This window comes from Protopterus annectens, chromosome 4.part0, assembly GCF_019279795.1.
Source record: "Protopterus annectens isolate FY-2018-M chromosome 4.part0, PAN1.0, whole genome shotgun sequence".
Classification (NCBI taxonomy): Eukaryota; Metazoa; Chordata; order Ceratodontiformes; family Protopteridae; genus Protopterus; species Protopterus annectens.
Window position 1 is genome coordinate 1524188627 of NC_056733.1, and position 20846 is coordinate 1524209472.

At 42.8% G+C, this 20846-nt stretch overlaps 1 protein-coding gene across 1 annotated transcript in view; it reads right to left on the bottom strand.

Annotated features, from left to right (window-relative positions):
- Positions 1-20846, bottom strand: part of LOC122799938 (coagulation factor XIII B chain-like) — a 479343-nt gene that overhangs the window by 393895 nt on the left and 64602 nt on the right. Inside the window, exon 3 of the mRNA XM_044069346.1 lies at positions 20643-20816. Within this exon, the coding sequence (XP_043925281.1) occupies positions 20643-20816 (174 nt within the window). The remainder of the gene's footprint in view (positions 1-20642; positions 20817-20846) is intronic.

Consider the following 20846-nt stretch of genomic DNA (forward strand, 5'->3'; position numbering starts at 1 on the left):
AGATGAAGCATAGAGAAGTGTAGAGATTAAGTGAGAGTGGGCAATGGTGGTTCTGGCTTGAGGAGTAAGGAAAGGTTTGATTCTGTATAAGGAACCAATTTTTCTGTTCACTGCTTGTATGGTGTTGTTAATGTGAATATCATAGGAGAGGTTGTTGTCGATAGTCACTCCTAGCAGTTTGGTAGATTGTTCAGGTGTTATCAGGGTGCCTTTGCTAGATACAATAGAGAGATCAAGAGGTGGGGACCTATTGGTAGGTGGAAATAGTAGCAGATTGGTTTTTTTGGCATTGAGAAGAAGGCAACGTTTTAGGAACCATTCTTCAACCATTTTAAATACCCTTTGGGTTATGTATTGGAGGTCTGAGGTGGAGTTAGCGGAACATATAAGTGTTGAATCGTCGGCATATTGAATACAGGTGGCCTCAGGGACTGTAATGTGAAGGTCGTTGATAAAGAGAGAAAACAGAAGAGGTCCTAGAATTGAGCCCTGGGGGACTCCAATGGAGACTGGTAGAAGGGATGATAGTTTATTTTGCCAGACAACTGCTTGTTGCCTATTGTTAAGGTAAGATTTGAACCATTGGATAGCTGGGGGGTCGAGGGCCAGAAGTTCTAGGGTATTTATTAGTAGGGGATGGTTGACCATATCAAAAGCCTTTGACAAGTCAATGAAGAGAGCAGAAGAGAGGGTGCTATTATTACGGTTTTTATTGATGGTATCAGTGAAGGATAGAAGGGCGGTGGTGGTGCTGTGAAATGGCCTAAAGCCATGTTGGCAAGTAGCCAAAATATTGTGCTTCACTAAGTGGTTAAGTAACTGATGGTGAATACATTTTTCCATGACTTTAGCTAAGGGAGAAAGAAGAGCTATTGGTCTGTAGTTGGAATAATCGGTGGATTTTCCACCTTTATGAAGTGGGATGACATGGGAGACCATCCAAATGTCTGGGATGATACCTTCATTAATGGTTCTATTTAGCAGGATGGATATGGGAAAGGCAATGGAATTTGCTGCTATTTGCAGGTACTCAGCAGGTAGTTGGTCTGCTGAGGGGGAAGAAGGTTTAAGCTTTATGAGGATTTTATAGATAGAGTAAGTAGAGATGGGGTGAAATGTGAAAGTTGGTAGGGTTATAGAACTATGGGAAGTTAGGTTCATATTATCAGTAGAAAGCTGGCTAGCCAAGGACTGGATCGTCTCTGTAAAGTAAGTGTTGAAATTATTCGCAGTTTGGAGTGGGGTGTTTTGGTCAGCATCATGAGGAGATGGTGTACTACAGTGACCAGGTTTAAGGAGACTATTGATGCTTGCCCAGAATTTCTGAGGTTGTTTTTGGTGAGTTTGTTGAAGCTTGCTATAGTAGTTCTTTTTGTCAGATAGTATAGCCCTTTTCGTCATATTATCAAATTGTCGAAAGATTTGTCTATCAGGAGAGGTTTTGTTAGTTCTCCAGTTATGCCAAGCCTTATTTCTTTGTAGTATTTTATTCTTAGTTTCAAGTGTTAGCCATGGGGCTGGTTTAAATTTCATTCTTATAGATCGTTGGGGCGCATGCCTATCTAGGATGGCAAGAAATTGTGAGTTAAAATATGTCACAGCTTCATTGAGTGGAAGGTTTTAACAGGTTTCCAATCACAAGCTCTAAGTTCATTCTGGAAGAGTTCGGGGTTGAATTGTTTCTTAGACCGAATTGTTCTATATGTTGGGGTGATACAGATATCATTTTTTTGTCTTATTATGTAGGTGAGCATGTGATCACTAAGATCGTCTGGTAAGGTACCCACTTTGTAAGTGGTTGAGTCTTTATTTGTGAGTATCCAGTCTAAGGTACTTTCTTTGTTATTAGGTTTGTTAATTCTGGTCGTTTGGTTTATAGTTTGGGTAAAACCATGAAGATTAATGTGTGTGGAGGGGTTGATGGTATTAATGGTTTTCCAGTCATAATTGAAGTCACCTAGTACTATTGTTTCTTCTGGGTAGTTTGTAGACACCCATCCGAGGATTTCTTCAATAATAATGCTGTTATTACCAGGGGGTAAATAGAGACAAATTATATAGATGGATTTTTTAGGGTTAATCTGGAGTTTAGAGATAAGGATTTCAGCCTTATTTTGCAAGGGTGGGATGTCATTAATAGAGGAGATTTGGAGTCCATTTTTGTAAAGGAGTGCTACTCCTCCTCCCTTACGCTTTAGGCGGTCCTGTCTTAGAATGTTGAAACCAGGAGGAATAATTTCGTTATCCTTGATTCCTGGCTTTAACCAAGTTTCTGTAAGGCAGAAAATGTCAATTGAGTGAGTTTCAAGTAGAGCGTGAATGTGAGCAATTTTGTTATTTATACTGCGAGTATTTAGGTGCGCTATTAGTAGGGAGTTGGTGGGATTTTGGTTGGATGTGGGGTGGTTATTTAGTGAAACTGCTATGGTAGGGCCTGGATTAGGGTGTATGTCCCCATCTTTTAAGAGATGTTTAGTGGTTGAGGATATGGGGATATCATGTGATATGTGATGTGATTGTCACATGTGATACACATGGGACAATGTCTATTCATATGACATTTGCAGGGATGGGCAAACATAGCATGTGCGCACACATTTTACACGCTGTCACACAGCAATTGTGACAACACAAGGTGCATCAGTGCCACATTACTGATCCAGTCAGTTGATAGTGCATGTACCATGTGGCCATCGCACCATGTATGACTGTGATGACACATGCAGCCTTGATGGACAGGGTTGCATGGCATGGCAGGGTATATCACATATATGGCACAGGGATGTGTCCAGCCTGTGGAATACCAGTATTAGGATGGTGGCTGTCCATTACATATGTCATTTATATAGGTATATGGACATGTCGCATGTCCATCATCATGGTGTAGACAATGTCCTTCTGCAAGGTAGGCAGCATGCTGCATGGTGGGGGTGTGTATTGTGCATGCTGGTATCGCACATCCATGCATAAACATTACCCCTGACAGGTGCTATGTGCTGTAATATTGTTCAACACAGTGCTGCATATGCCCGCACGGTGATATCCCGTGCACATGGATGGTACCCCGACCTGACATGGGTACCTCATATGTCTACATCCAGTGCCTGCTGTCACCACCATGTCGGCGGGTGCACCACACAACACCATCCCTTCCACAGTGACCATGGTGTTGGGCACAGCCTAGGTATTCATTTATGGGGACTGGGATGTTCACATAGCGGTGACAATGCTGGTATCATCCATCAGACCGTACACTTATGACACACACCTCAAACACACAGCCCATTCAGTATGTTGTTCGCAACACTGACACAGCTATACTGCTAGGTCAGGTCCATTCCCAGCCGTACATACACAGATGCATAACATTTCTCTCTGTGGCATGGGCTACAATGACGGTGGGGTTCAACACATACCATGTTCGACTGTAGCTGGCGCTGATGTTCTGTGCACATGTCAACACATTAACCCTGTTCTACTGTAGCCAGCGGTGATGTGCTGTGCACATGTCAATGCTGCACATTGTGTTGATGTCTGTCTGTCAACAGGCCACTGGTGGAACACGCAAAAGTATTTGTAATCAAATATACATGCCGCCCTGTACAGCTGTACTGCTAACATCTCATGTGCTAATGTGTCATGGACATGCACACCTTACCCAGAAAGGTGATAGTGCATTGCCACCCTTACTCATCACCTCTTGTGGGTTGCTATTATCCAACACCCTATTTGTATCGTATGGTCAAGCTATGCACCTGTGCAGGACATGTGAGCATGTAATGCGCTACTGATTACCTTTGCACCCATTGCACAACATGTCACACAGGTACACTGGCAGTCATACACTTCACAGCTTGCTGAAGGTACGACAGGTGTTGTACACACTTAACACACATATCCTGTGGGACATGGTCGTATGTACAGGCATGTCCCACCGTCACGTACCAGTGCTACCCCTATATGACGGATATGTCGTACATGTGGCAATACAGCAACTGTCACATGTACTCGTGCAATGCTCCCCTACCAACATACGGCGGTACAGCCTGTGGGTGATGTGCGTCTGCATCCATGCTGTGCCCATAGCTGTCAGTTGTACATCATTACGTGCAACGTACCTCATTTGGTGTTCTAACAGGTGCATGTTCATCAAGGTTCCACATTGGAAGGGTCTGTCACACATTCATTGTTGTACAAGGTTTACATGCCAGCCATGGCTTAATTGATGGGAATCATAGTAATTCAGTGGGATATCATATTTATACATTACAGCAGCGTATTTCAGCCATCATATACCCTTCCTAGTTGACACTGTTAGTCGGCCAGTAGTAGGTGTTCTACGATCTGCACATTAGTCACACAGTACGAGGGCTACTGTTACCCATTCTGGGGATAGGGTGCTGACAGCTGTGGATGGGGGTGATGCTGTCGACAACCATGACTGCATCTGATGGTCACGTCTGGATGTGTAACATTCACATCACACACCTACCATCACGTAGTACCACATCATCTACAACAATGGACATTCCTGCAAGAACAACGTATGCAATATATCTGTATAACCACTGTAGGCACCACTGGTGGCCCCCAGCATGGCAGCCAACATCACCAGTGTATATCCCGCAGACTCATAGGTTACAACATTCACAACACACCAGTCACGGATGACTCTGTTGTGAATCACAATGCAGTTCCACACATCATGCTACACAAGGCATCATGCACTGAGATGTTGCGGATGGGTGAACACCTCTGCAACTCAACATATGCACACATGACACATCACCTGCTACAATATATCTCACATACATCATGTTATTGTGACTGCCCTGTGATGGCAATACACAGACTACGTGTACTGGGACATGCAATGGCTCACCGGTGTTATAGACCTCTGGGTATGTGTCTAGCCATGGTGTACATTTGACATTGGTCTGGACACAGGAACACTGTACATTGACCTACTGTGTCATTGCAACAGTTGCCTACACTCCTACTGTTATTGTACAGGCATGTGGTATCTGACCGCTATGACAGTCCAGGTCAAACACAATGCTGTGGCATGCATGACCTGCAGCCATCAGCCTGGGGTGTAGAGCACACATGTACATCTTCACATGCTATACTGCCTCTCTGGCAGTTTCACATAACTGTCACCGGCAGGGCTGTAACTGGCAGGCACGACATGGGGTCATGTGGAACAATGCTTGCATCTTCCACTGTGATGCACACAAGCGAGGCACACACACTATTGCACCACTCACATATCTCTGCGGTGACTGGGACCAGCCTCCATGCTCTGCTCAGAACACCTGCGATTACAGATTGTACATGGACCGTACCTTTCAGGCACATACCTGGACCGGAACACCCACAGATGAGGGGTTCACACATCACACAGTGTTTTGCACACATCCTGGATAGTTGCTTAGCACAATGCATCATAGGTGCTCCATGTGCAGATAACTGTGTTTGTGACCGCTATACACATTGTAACAAGGGACAGAGTCGACATTGTACACCACAGGTTACATATCTTCTGTGTTGTTATAGTGTACATTGGGCCTCAGACAGCTACTACTGCTGTGTGCTGACAGTAAACCACACTTACCTGGGATAGACACAGGTTACATACCTTCTGTGTTGTTATAGTGTACATTGGGCCTCAGACAGCTACTACTGCTGTGTGCTGACAGTAACCCACACTTCCCTGGGATAGACACCCATGTACCTACACATGCTTGAGTCATGCACTCCGCTCAGCTGGATAAAACAATACACAACACATACCATACCTACACTACCCTTAGCATGAACACTACCTCCATGTGACTGGTGTGACACACCTGGGGTTATCCCCTCTTTGGTGGATTCCACACATATGCTACACAGCCTTGCTAGCCACATCCTGGAAACACACCCATCACAGCATACACGGAACATGAGTACTACAACAACTATTACAGATGTCTGCTGACAGCGGTTGTTAACATCATGACACCCAAGCAGATGGACACTACACATACATATGCTAACACAAACCACAGTGCACTTCAGTAGCATGTACACAATTGCAGGAATCATGCTATTCCACACAGAGACATGGCGGTACTGACCAGTTCACAGACGCCACTGTGGTGGTCATGTTCCATGCACATATGATGTACAACCACAGGTACAGGCTGTTGCACAGTGGTGTACATTCACATGCGTGGGGTGCATCACTTGTCAGCCATGGTGGGTCCTCAAGGTCCATCATCACATACTCCAAGGCTAGCTACCTAAACATGACTGCCGCACATTGCGGTGTGGGGCCTCAGGTATTGTGGTGGTATGTCAGTATTCTTTGGCAACATCCACATCTGATGTCACATACAATAGTCAACCAAGCATTGCAGACCGAGGTACTGTTGGCAATGTGCCAGGCGATGGCGTACTTACCGACAATACACCCTCTCACTCACTACAGGGTCGCAATCCGTACATGAACATCGTAGTGTCCCTGTGGTCACATACACAGTACTGACATACACATGATATGTCCTGGGACACTGGCCCAATGTCACCTTCCAATGTCCCTGGCTGTAATGTCCCACCAACCTGTTCGGTATATGTCTCCACACCAGGCCACTATATTCACTGCTAGCCTTTTGTCGGACATTGTAGACCCTGACTGCCGCACAGCGGCATTTATCGCACTACACACAGGTGGCACTGCATTGCACGAGTGGGACTATAGTCATACACTCCTGACTGGGCCATTCTGCATGGCAATGGGGCACATCATCAGGAACGTGATTCCCACACACATTGATGGCCTCCAGTCCTTTCCTAGCACCCGGGTTGGGTTTGTGAATGCCACAGCAAGGCACATACACATGCTGGGCACCTGTCATACAGTTGCTAGGGCAGTTGAGGATGGTACGGAGGCCAACACATCATACGTTGTCCTCACATTGCCTTTCAGCACCATTCCACATTCTGGTATTGACAACATACACATCCACCTGCACATCATACCCTGTGTCTCAGGATGTTATGCTATGTGGCTCATGGACAGTAAACACAGTGGTGCCAGCATACCATAGTACCTACTACATGTCAGGTACATATTGCATTACACAGTCCTCAGTCATAGGGCCACTCATGTTCACTATATGCTTACATACAGAACATGCTGTCACAGAGTACTGTCCATGCCTAGATTTCCAGCACCTACGTACCAAGCTCCATTATTGCTCCACCAGCTCATACTGATACCAACAATACGGGTGTCAGTGTGATGGATACTTTATATAAGTATCATGGCATCAAGATGCATGACACACGGTGCATGCACATCACCTTTGCATAACAGCATTCACCCACTGACTATCACATGGATAGTGGTCCCCTACATACATATCACATTGTACATGGTTGCAGTACACACATATGCCACACACAGTCCTTTGGTTACCGTATTCCACTGTGGCATGGATATCCTTCTGCAAGACCACACCTATCTGTACTGTGTGTGATGCTGGTGCATAGGTAGCCATTGTACCTGTGAACTACACACATCTACACACAATCAAGGGTACAATACCACATTTATGGTGTACCTTCAACAACAGCTACAGCTTTACATGGCACAACATTGACATGCCATGATGTTTACTGGGCTCAGACAGTTTACATATGCGGATGAAATACGGACAACACATCTGTACACATCTGCATACCACATACTCAGGGGTGTCTTCTTCTGCTCTGACATGGCCCATGTCCACCACATTATTGATGCATATACTCCTCATACATGACATCTGCAGTGGGCACTGTGAACAACATGCTCCTGGATATGTGCACACACACCACACTGCATGGGCTGTGCTTCTGTGTTACTACTACAAACCTAACACACACCATGCTGTGGAACATAGGTCCTGTGTACATCCTGCAGGGACACACAGTAGCACTGTTCATGTGATACCTCCCTTGCTGTTTGGGTGACACATGTAGTCCTGGTATCACCACAGCAGCTGTACTGTGTAGAGGTGCAGTTGACACCTGCCTCTGCTGTTCACAGGACACTACCATGGAGAGGTGACACTACTGTGTACACTGCACATGTGCTTACACATGGACTTGCCAGACTGCATTGTAGCCCACTGTGCACCTGTGCAGCTACTACAAGTCCTTTGTGCATGGTTACTTGGTGTCCCTTCCATTTAGAGTAGCTATCATGCTACTACTATGTCCCATACCTACAGGCCATATGTATCCTGTTATTGTACATACCAATAGGCGATACCTGTGTTATGCATGATATGCCTGTGATACTGTGTAGGATATCTGTCATATCTACCTAGACAACGATACATTACACATATTTCACATAGTATCCCCTAATGCAGAGCATACTTGCACGTTGGCCACACCTTACATATGTCATCAACGGTATATGCTCATACACATGCGTGCTGTAACAGTATACATCCATGTACTATCCCCTGCTATGGCACTTCCTTGTTGGACATACACTGCCAGCAACAGCGTGTGGTATGGCATTGTTCACTTTCATGCCCTCCTGTAGCATCCCTTGTGGTGTCTCTGCTGTGTACATGATGTCCCACTGCTATACACACGGTTTATACAAGCGTTGGTATGCTCAGCAAGACATCACTACATGACTACCTTTCACCACTTTCTGCATTACGGACAAGTGTAATTAATTACAACCACCATTCACATACAGTACAGCTTATTAATACAGATCATGCGTTACACAACCTTACATATCGTGTGTTCTACATACCTTGTTGGTGTTTCGTTCCGTTTATTGTTTTGCCGTTAACTTTTGTTTGCAGTACTTTCTGTAGTTCAACACTGTTTGAGTATCAGCATACGGTTTGAATATCTTAAGAGTCATCCTTATATACGTTGATACCTGCAACATGTGAATTCAACCCGCCAATTGCTGTTCCTCAGTGAGTAATTACGTGCATATCACCTGTGCATCTACTCCATTCGGAAATTACGCGTCCACACTGGGGTATAATTGGATTCTCCACCTGGGCATTGGCTATTTGCCCTACCTTCGTGGAGATGGTCTGTATTGTGTTATGTTATGTGTAACTGCAACTGCTATGCATAGGGACAAGTATATTCTGCATTCATGTCACCCGTGGAGTGTGTGTGACAGGTGTAGTATTTGGTTCAACATGTGGGTGTACCTGTCCTGCTGACGAATGATATCGGAGTATTGCATTCAAAACCTGTACCATGGCTGTTGTTTTCCTTTATACAATGCATGCAATTATGCATCCGCCTTTAATTGTGTCTCCCACGCGATATGTTGTGGTTATGCAGATGTCATTGACTGACTGTATGTTTGTGCTGCTACTACGGTTTGTATTCCTTTAATATCTACAGTGGGGGATATCGGTGGTTGTACGTAACGGATACGGTTTGTGGGCCTTGCATCTCTACATAAACAGTATAGTTGTCTGTGTGCTCCATCCCTACTTGGAGAGTTAACAGTTAATAGTCTTTTGTTATGGGAGTGTAGGTTGGGCTGTTGTTAATTGGTTCCGATATCGTCTGCAGGTGAGCTTGCTGCATGTATACCTCCATAACTTATGTGGTATATCAGCGGCTATGTGTACGTGAGTAATTACGTGCATATCACCTGTGCATCTACTCCATTCGGAAATTACGCGTCGATACTGGGGTATAATTGGATTCTCCACCTGGGCGTTGGCTATTTGCCCTACCTTCGTGGAGATGGTCTGTATTGTGTTATGTTATGTGTAACTGCAACTGCTATGCATAGGGGCAAGTATATTTTGAATTCATGTCACCCGTGGATTGTGTGTGACAGGTGTAGTATTTGGTTCAACATGTGGGTGTACCTGTCCTGCCGACGAATGATAACGGAGTATTGCACTCCAAACTGTAACATGGCTATTGTTTTCCTTTATACAACACATGCAATTATGCATCCGCCTTTAATTGTGTCTCCCACACGATATGTTGTGGTTATGCAGATGTCATTGACTGACTGTATGTTTGTGCTGCTATTACGGTTTGTATTCCTTTATTATCTACAGTGGGGGATATCGGTGGTTGTACGTCATGGATACGGTTTGTGGGCCTTGCATCTCTACACTACATAAACAGTATAGTTGTCTGTGTGCTCCATCCCTACTTGTAGAGTTAACAGTTAATAGTCTTTTGTTATGGGATTGTAGGTTGGGCTGTTGTTATGTGGTTTCGATATCGTCTGCAGGTGAGCTTGATGCATGTATACCTTCGTAACATATGTGGTATATCAGTGGCTATGTGTACGTGACAACTATCCCTTGTCATTCTGTACCAGATATTTGCAGTCATTGTGGTCATGTTGTTGGAATAGCCTGTTTGCCAGTGGTTGCCACATATTCGAATGGGAATTGATTGTTTGACACTTGTGGAACACACAGTGGTGTTTACGGGCCAACACGTGGCCACGGTCAGTACTGGGGTAGCACATACTTTTTTCCATGATACATACCTATTGCTGTGTGACTTTGCCAACGTATCATATTGCATGTAACATATCAGTGTCGTAAATACAGGCATGACTATTACATACATCTTTTCCATTTCTTATGGGAATATTTCTGTGCTACCATCTGGAACATATTCACTTTGTATCATTCTATGTCAGGACACACCTAGCCAGGGTGGGGCTGTCACTACTACTCTGGGACTAGTAGTGAACATATGCCTGAGGCTAGTTTACCGTATGCCTACACCTAATATTCTTCTCTGCCTCTAACTTGGCACCAACATACACATGTTGCAGACATACACACATTACACTCACACAGCGATGCACACGGCACCCTCAACGCACACGTACACATACTACGGCACTCACGGGGATGGTTGCACACAGTACCTACGTGGACCGCAACACCGGCAGTGGTGACTACCTCTCCCTTCATATCATCATACTATTACACGTGCATGTACTGTTACAGTACTGTGTTCTGTCGGTCTTTCAGCCTCGCGGTTATGCATATCGGTAAGTTACGCATTCCATGGTTGGCGGTATCCTATTATTTTTAACCTCCCGGATGTTCAGATTGTTGTTGCACTATCTATACTATTTACAGATATCGCTGGATACATCTCAGTCACCTTATATTCCTCTAATTCCCTTTCTTATCTGTATTATATATATGTATATGTGTACATATTTATCTATATATACATATATATATATATATATATATATATATATATTTATATGTATACATCTAGCGGCGAACGTGGCAGGCACACAGCAATGCCATATGCTGTTGGACTCATGTACTGTTCAGGTGTTGGCATTACATGTTCCACTGGCTGTTGGGTTTACAGTGTTTGGGGGCTGCCTATGTTGGAGTCACAAATAAGGCCACCCATACATTACAATTTACAGGTGGTCATGTTTGTGTGCCATCCATTTCACTGTGTGTGCAGGTGGGGAGGTGTCAGTCCATGGGGCCTACGCTGTCAGAGTATGTGCTATACGTTCCCTCTTTGCCAAGGCGTAGGCATATTGGGTACGCCTCCGTCTGCCTACTGGGGCTGGCACAGTGTGTTCATGGTCTGGAACCCTCTGTGCCTGGACTGGCCTTGGCAATTGTGGTGGGCTTTGTGGCCCTTCACCATTATGTCCCTGCAGCAGCTGCTTCCGCAGGATCATATTATGTAGCATGGCACATACTATGAATATGCGGGCAGATGTGCCTGGAGAGTACTGCAAGGCTCCACCAGATGTATCCAAGCACCGGAACCGTGATTTCAGCATCCCGAACACACGCTCTATGATTATTCTGGTTTGTGCGTGTGCCTCATTATGGCGTTCTTGCATGTGTGTGTGTGCATTTCTGATGGGAGTCATCATCCATGGCTCCAGTGCATAGCCAGCATCCCCCACGAGATGGCCTTGTGGGATGTCCCCCCTGACAAATACCTGATACAGCTGTGAGGCATGCCAGATATGGGAGTCGTGGTAGCTTCCAGGGCTGCCAGCACACACATCCATGATAATGCCCTGGGCATTGCGCACAATCTGGCAATTGATGGAGTGGAATCCCTTGCGGTTTATGTAGCGTCTACCCTGCTCGCCAGGTGGTGACTTGATTTGTATGTGCGTACAGTCTATCGCACCCAGTACCTCTGGGTATTGTGCCACACGGTGGAAGTAGCAGATATTGCTAGCCAAATCCTCCTGAGATCTGGGGAAGTATATATGCTCATTGGCATGTGGTAACATGGCATCCAGGAACTGGTGTAGTACCCTGGATGCTGATGCCTGTGAGATGCCCATTATATCTCCAGTTGGCCTTTGAAAAGTACCTGTGGCCAGTATTCGCAAGCTTACACATACCTTTGTGTCCACTGGGATGGGTTCCCCTCTGTTGTTTCTTGTTCTCAGGCGTGGCCGGCACAGCTCCACTATTTGCTGTAACATGTCCCTGTCCACCCTGTAACGCTCTACTATCTCCAGGTCATGTAGCCCCTGGTAGGTTACCCTTGGTCTGAACACTCTCCTTCTCCTCCAAGGCCTGCGGTGGTTGTCGGCATCCTCCTCCACAACACCGTCTGTCTCTAACACATGCTGATGGATCACAGCTATGGCAGCACCCAACATGTACATTTTAAAAGTTCCCCGTGTGTTTACACCTATGGTGCGGTGTTTGGGAATACACGGCTGTGTGTTGTGTGCATTCACACTTTATACTATTGTGCTGTGCACACCGATGATGTCATAGGGTGTGTTTGTATGGCTGTATCTAAGGGTTATCTTCCGTGTTTTACCGATGGAACTACAACGGTGTTGCCTTTGGTGTTGAATTACTCTTGCCTGCCATGGATTACCTTTCAACCTTCCCTTACTATTTCTGCATGTTGCACCTACCATTTTCTGGCATGCATCCTGCAGAGCACTGTCATGTGTACTTTCATGGACATGGCATATCATGCGTTTTGTGTGCTACTGCCATTGTGCTGCCAGTCTGCTTTGCTCTGCTGTGTCAGGTCTTCTATCTTTGCAATCTGCTACCTCCCCTACTTTCTTTGCATTCATATGCCTCCCCTATCCCGTTTTGCAGGTTTCTGCATGCAGAGTTGTCAGCTGCCGTCGACTGGCCTTCGTGGGATGATTAGTGTTGATTGCTCATTAGTACTCCGATTACACTTCTTCCGCATTTCCTTATATTCTTCACATCACCTTCCTGTTTCCGATATTGTTTGCGGGGCGTGCGTCACATTACTAGGTTTTGGGACCGTTGTCATCCTCGTACACATGCACTTTTGCGTGCATTGTGTGCTCTCAGCTAAACTATTACCCCACACCCCGGTCCTGCAGCTTTGATTTGCGATGTACAGCCCAGGTTTGCTGTGCTCCAATGTGCTTACTGCTACGGTGGCACACCCCTCTGCAGATGTCATGTATTCCCTCTGAGCCACTCCTCTGTGTTTTACCGCTGCGCCGTTTAGTACAACCTTACTCCAGCGGGACATTTGCGATTCAGTATTATCTGCCTCATTTGCATGGCATTGACTACTAATTCATAGTTACCATGCCGAAGACTGCCACGAGTCCTTGGCAACCCTTGCACCGTGGTTGTGGCATTCCATGCATACCATGGTGTATTATGCTGTGAACCTGATGTCTATTACGATGCTATTTTATAACATTGTTATATTATTTCATTATGTTGCACCTTCCGCACACATGTCCTGCGGTTCTGATGTGAGTTACTGTGGACATGACATTTAAGTTGTTATTTACGTGTTGTGCATCTTTTCTTTTGCCATTGTCTGTGTATTTCGCCATTGGCATATGTTAACAGTGTGATACCTGGGTCTGACACTCTTCCATTACTCCGATGTTATGTTTGGGAAAATGTAAACCATTTTTTTTGGTTTACATTGCCGTGGGCTTATGCTACGCCTGCACCACTTCGTGAATCGCTATATGCCTTCATTTGCATGGTGACACACTGCACATAGGGTGATTAGCATACCTACGCCGGGGGCTGCGCAGATCTGGCATACACCGGTAGTGCACATGGAATTGGATCATACCTGAATCGCTCGGCGGCCATATTTGGCGTTATAACGCCTACGCTATGCGTGCGCCTGGCGCAAGGTTCATGAATCCCGGGGCCTGACTCTCTACACCAGTTTTTAATTCTTTCTTGAATGTTTAGTGTTATTAACTGCCTTCCCATTTTGGAAACAGCCTGACTAGTATTGCTTGGATGGCTGGATAATAATGTGGCTACTTCATTTATATGATGACAGTGTAAGTTTCAGGGCTAAATCTTCATTTCTGCTATTTTTTTCTTATTAAAGCCTTGACTGTTTCTTACTGAATTTGCTCTGCTGTACTTTAGAATGTATAGTTGCATCTATGAGAGATTGTAAAGGTATAGGGTTAGAAAACAATTGATCTGTAGCAACAGAAATGTGTGATTATATTGGAGTGCCCACTATCCAAGACTCTAAAAAGGAAGTTATAGTTCAAAATGATGTAACATAGCTACAGTTCTAATTATTCTCTAAATCAGATTTCTTATATTCCAAGATGCCACAAAGTTGCTTCAGTTTTGTTCAATTACGACATTTAGAAATGTATACATCATTACATACTTTAACAAAAACCTTGAACAGTGAATACTGAACCAGAAAATTATACTAAGAAGCTCTTTCACTGATTAATTGTTGAGTGCTCCATAGTGTAATGAACAGTAAGAAATTTAGTATAAACAGTATAACTATACTACATAATCCAAAAAGAAAATGAGAGAAAAGGGATTCTAGACTTAGACTTCTCCTAACTACTTCACTGATATTGAGTATTTACCACATTACAACAGTGTGCTGCTGCTTTGAATTCTTTTGTATTTGAATACTGTGAAGTCGATCTTTTGTGTTTTTGAGCACTTGATAATACACATACACACACACACACACACACACACACACACACACACACACACACACACACACACACGCACACACACACAAGCATACATGTACACACTCACACACACACATATATATATATAAATATATATATATATATATATATATATATATATATATATATATATATATATACATACACACATGGGAGCACTTTATAATCTTGAAATTCTGAATTACTGAATTTCAGAGTCCCAAGATCATAAAGCCGAAAGCTCTAAATACCGAAACCCCAGAAGAGCGAATTTCAAAATCCCGACGTTTGGAGATGTTAAAGTAGCGCTTCTGGTATTGCGGTGTTTGAATGGAAGTTCATGTAAGTATGCATGTTTAAGGGTGTTGGTTAGGGGCTTTAGTCTGCGTCAGTGTGCGTTGTGACTGTGATGTGTGTGTGCAAGGGGAATGTAGGTGTGTGGTAGTGTTTTCATGTGTTTGTCTGTGTAGTTCGACCCTGGAGTTAGTATATTTAAGTAGGGGGGTGTGGGGAGTGCAGCCCCCCACATGGGGGATGCAGGGGGTTTGCCCCCTGCTTGTATGTAGTGTAGGTTTGTGTGTGGGGGGAAGGTGTGTGTTTGTGTATGTGTGTGGTGTCTGGTTAGTGTAGGATTTGCGATTTCAAAATTCGCGCTTTTGGGATTTTGGTATTTAAAGCTTTCGGCTTTATGGTCTCGAAATTCTGAGATTCGGTATTTCAGGATTTCGGGATTATAAAGTGAATCCATTAATATATATATATATATATATATATATATATATATATATATATATATATATCTAGATTGATAGATATAGATATTGATATGATTAAAAAAGGTGGCTATAGTCTGAATCTTTAAATAATAACTAATAGTATGGAAATAACCAAAGACGTGGGTATGGTATATTGAAGATTTACTCACAGTTGTTGTGGTTTAATCACAGGGGTGAACACTATTATACAATGACATTATTTAAGAAAAAAACTACTTACTTTTCTTAAATAATTTTTTTGTATAATGACAGGTATTATTCTTAATGATGGACCAAAGGGTGGCCAATCACGCTTTTGAATATCTAGCAGCTCGCTGAAATTTATTCCCAAAGGTAATGCTTGTGTATATCTGAAGAAGTTGTGGAGAAAAACGTACTGCTTACTGCTGTGGTCAGCGTTAGTGAGCGCTGTGCTGTGCTTAATATCTGTCAATAAACGTGTTTATGTGGAAACGGCTGTCTGGGTGCTTTTTTTCTATTGTTATTGGTGACTTGTGGTGCCTTTTCCTCCTTTTATTTATTTTTTGCATAATGGCACAGTGGTGTTCTTCCACGTTGTTTCCTGGTTGTGCTCTTTGATGATGTACTGAGTATGTGTACGGGACTTGCATTCCCAGACTTTTGCAGTACATCATTGGTTTAGCAAGCAAACAATGAAGAAAGGATGAGCTCCATTGCTATTTTTTTACTGAAAGAAAAAAAAAAGTATAATGTCCCGACAGAGGTATGAGAGAGAAAAGATAAGGAAAATCAGGTATGTTCCAAGGCATTTGCATTGATAAAATAGAGGAATCTCTGGGCCTTTGTGTTCTGGCTTGAGTAGTTTTTCTATCTACGGTTGGGTAGTTAAAGTCACCCAGGATCAGGCTAAAAGGTTGAATCTTGATAGATTTGAAGAAGTCCAGATAGGTGGAGTGGGCATCTTGAGTCAAATTTGGGGTCCTGTAGCTAGCTATGATTTTTTTTTTTTTTTTTTTTTTTTTACGTGTGCCTCTTTCTTTATAGTACTGTTTGTTATATATCCTTATATTTCTTCTAAGTCTGTTCCTGTTGTTGTATTGTTTTCTTTCTGCTGTAAAAACTTTCAAATTTTTATCTATTTTTTATTATATTTATTTTTAGTATCTTATTTTGATTTCTATTTTCAGTATTTTTAAATTGTTATTAATCTTCCTTCTGTAAACTAAAATTCTTATGGTACGAGCACGAGTATCGAAATTTCATGCAGTGACATACAATTTTTCCGCTGTGTTGATCTGTATGACAATAAAGTTTACTTTGACTTTGTCAGTACTACACCTGAAGTGTCTCCTGTGTGTCATACAGTTTGACCAGCCTGGAGGTGTGTGTGTCTTTAATATATATTGAAACTCCACCTCCTTTGGCTTTGCTGCCCACAGTTTGGGGTCTGAATGTATGATAGGATGAGTAACCAGGTAAGGCTAAGGTGATCTCCTCATCTTTGAACCAGGTTTCTGTGACTGCACAAATGTCAGGATCTTCCAGGGTTAAAAATGCTTGCAATGAGTGCAGTTTCATGTTTAGATTTCTAGCGTTTAGCAGCATGGCATTTAATTTGCATTTTTATGTTGATTTTATAGATTTCAGGACTTTTCCTAAAAAAGGCACTATGGGGGAGGCAAGGGCCTTTGCCAGAAGCTTGAAGCCCAAGTGAGACAGATGCAGGCCATCTCTAACAAAACATCATAGTCTGTCAATCATATCTTCCCAGGCTGTCAGGTACTGGATCTCCCTGGAATGACACCAGAAACTATGCCAATTGTTAAAGTCAATTATTTTCTGTTTGTATTGAGGCATCATTCTGGGTAACAGTAGGATGCTGCTTAAGTCTAGGGTCATACCTGCCTGGGACTCATATTCAGCGAGTTCAATCATGTCTCTCTTCATATAGTCCAGGGAGGTATGTCTCAAGTTGGTCAGCCCAACATGGACTATGACAGAGTCATAACAGTACCTGTTGTTGAGATACTTGAGTACCTGTGTAATATGGCAGATTCTGGCACCTGACAGACAACTAATCATGACTTTCTCCTTATCCAGCCAAATTCTTCAGTAATTTGTCACAAAAAAATAAATTTTATGAGGAACAAAGTCACTAAATAATGATATACACTTCAGTCACAGAGTTTCTTTTATTCAGACTAATGCATGCCTACTACATAATAATAGAAAAAAGAAGTATGGCTGTTCAATGATACTTTAGCAGCCGGACTTTTATTATTGGTATATTCTCGATTTACAATGGACACGCTGGTTGGGCTGACCAATCAGCATTCTCCTTTCAGAATGTTAATGACCAGCCATTGTATGATATGCTTTATTTTAATTACCAATCAAAGTTAAGACTTCAGGGAAGTTAGACTACAAGCCTAAACCCTATCAAATTTGCTTGCCATCTAGACATTACAGGGGTCCTGTACTGCCAACTACAGTGGAAGGAATTGAGGAAGGTATATGTCTGGGCTCATTCAGTGGCTAAAGTAGGCTTGGGAGTGAAGGGAGAAGAAGAAAGTCAAGATGAAGGCGATGGCAAATGTATGTCTCTATGGAAAAAAATGATAGCAGTACAATAGAGTTCTATAGTGGTAGCAAATTACAAGTGAATGCCTTTTGCCTCATGATATCTAAGTAAATGGCCATGACCCTCAAATTAGGAGAGATAAATTAAGTAAAATAAGGAGGAGAAGATGAACCATGATCAGACAGACAAATGGGGCTTGGGGCTTTAGTGTTGCTAGGGATATTTTAAAGCAAGTCAAAGAATTAACAGTTATGGCTGATTCAGATGTTACAAGTCATAAGAAGTAAAGAGAGATAACACAAAAGTGAAGGGGCATGTATAATCCAGGAAGAAGTTAGTATACGGGTCAAAGTTGTAGGATGACTGTATGAAAAAAAAGAGTAAGATGTTGCTAAGGGAGATGACACGTGGAGGAATGCAGAGGATGTGCTTGAGAACAGGAAGTTGAAACAGAACATGGATACATGTTTTGTGGCTTAAACCTTGAGAAGTGAACACTTTGAAATTTTTCACGGTCAAAATTCAGTTAGCACAATTCAAAGAAACTAATCTTTTGGATTTAGAGGACTGAGGTGGACAGACAAGATAATAAACTGAGAATAGGGTTATTCTTCATATGGTTGGCCGTGGTTTAGTTTGGACCACAGGTTGGAGTGGGCAGGAAATTTATTTCTGGAAAGCATTATCTGGTATGAACACATAAGAACAAGCCATTTATAATCATGGCAATAAAGAGATAAGGAAGTGCACTATAGGAGAACCTGGTAAAATAAGGGGGGATACTATAGCAATAACCCACGCCTGGGTGTGGATAATGCTGGATTTACCCATGGTTGGCATGGTTTGGTCCCGAGGGCGAAGCCCGAGGGACCAAACAAAGCCAACCGTGGGTAAATACAGCATTACCCACACCCAGGCGTGGGTTATTGCTATTATACCATGACATTATTTAAGAAAAGAAACTATTACTTTTCTTAAATAATGGCATAGTATAATGCCTGTTTACTGCCCTTCCGCAGATGTCTGGCATCCGCAGCAGTTCTGATGTACTGCTGCGCAGTACATCAGAGCTGTGGGCAAAAGCAACGGAGAAAGCAAGATCTCTGTTGCTTTTCTTTATTGTTAAGCTATGTTAAATGGGTTTAACATGGCGAGACAGTTTTAAAATAAGCAATGGAGATGTCCGTTGCTTATTTTAACTGTCTCGCTATGTTAAACCCATTTAACATAGCTTAAAAAAAGCAACGGAGATCTTGCTTTCTCCGTTGCTTTAAATGTCTCGCTATGTTAAATGGGTTTAGCATAGAGACAGCTTTAAAATAAGAAACGGAGATCTCCGTTGCTTATTTTAAAGCTGTCTCGCTATGTTAAACCCATTTAACATAGCGAGACAGTGTTTTAAAAGTAGAGTTATACTAATGGAAAAAAGTCCGGGCGACTGGACCTTTTTCCATTAGTATAACTTGATTTACAATGTGCACGCTGGCCAATCAGCATGCACGTTTTGGGGGGGGTCATGGTATAATAATGGTCTTTACAACTATGGGAGGAGGCACACTCTTATGCTCCAATTGAAAGAGGCAAATAGTAAAGGGGGGTGCAAATCGCTGTAATGCAAAGTAGGCCAAGGGACACATTAGACAGTACAATGAGTGACACTACTGTAGTTTGTAGTTGTGCTTTACATTAGAGTAGCATGCACTCACAATATGTTAACAAAAACATTATTAAAGGGCAGGTTAAGAAATAGTTAGCCTTGCTCCTAATCAGAAGGAAAATAAGATGGAAATATGTGGCATGCAAGACACATATGAGGTTATGGGTTATATGAGAGAAATTATTTAGGGAGCAAGTGATCATTTTTTTGTAAATAAAAATACAATTATTAATCTTACTTCTCTTTGGGCCTGAATTTCCTCTCCTTCATGCAGCCATTTCAATTCTAAGTTGTCCCAGACTTCATCTACCCTAAAGGACTGGCATTAAGGGAAAATAATGGACCTTCTAGGGATGAAGAGGCCTGCTGCTAGGGTGCTCTGTTTTTTTCCCTCCCTTTTGGGCATTATTACTTTCTTTGTATATAGGAATACCAGGGAATTCATTTATTAGGGTCTGTCATCCTATAGAAATATTAAGAAATCGGTTTAATTATTTTGATTTAATTTTCCTAGATGTCAGTATGTAGCACCAGTTTTGCAGATTTTTTTTATCATCTGGATACTCTGTTTTATTGCTAAAATGATGTCTTTTTTATGTCACCAATGTGCACACTCTTTTTTTTTCTGTGGATAATGGACTACTGTTTGCCTTAGTATGCACTTTATGCCTTACTTACTTTCACAAGATGGGAGTGATAACCATCCTTGAGCTGTGCATGTTATGGTTTCATCTCCATAGATCATGTAGCTTTGATTGCAGATGTATGTCACATTTTCACCAATTTTATAGGAGTTCTTCTTAGGTAAATATACTCCATATGTTGTTTCTAAGGGTGTTCCACATTCAAATTCTGCAAAAGATAAAATAATATATAAAGAAT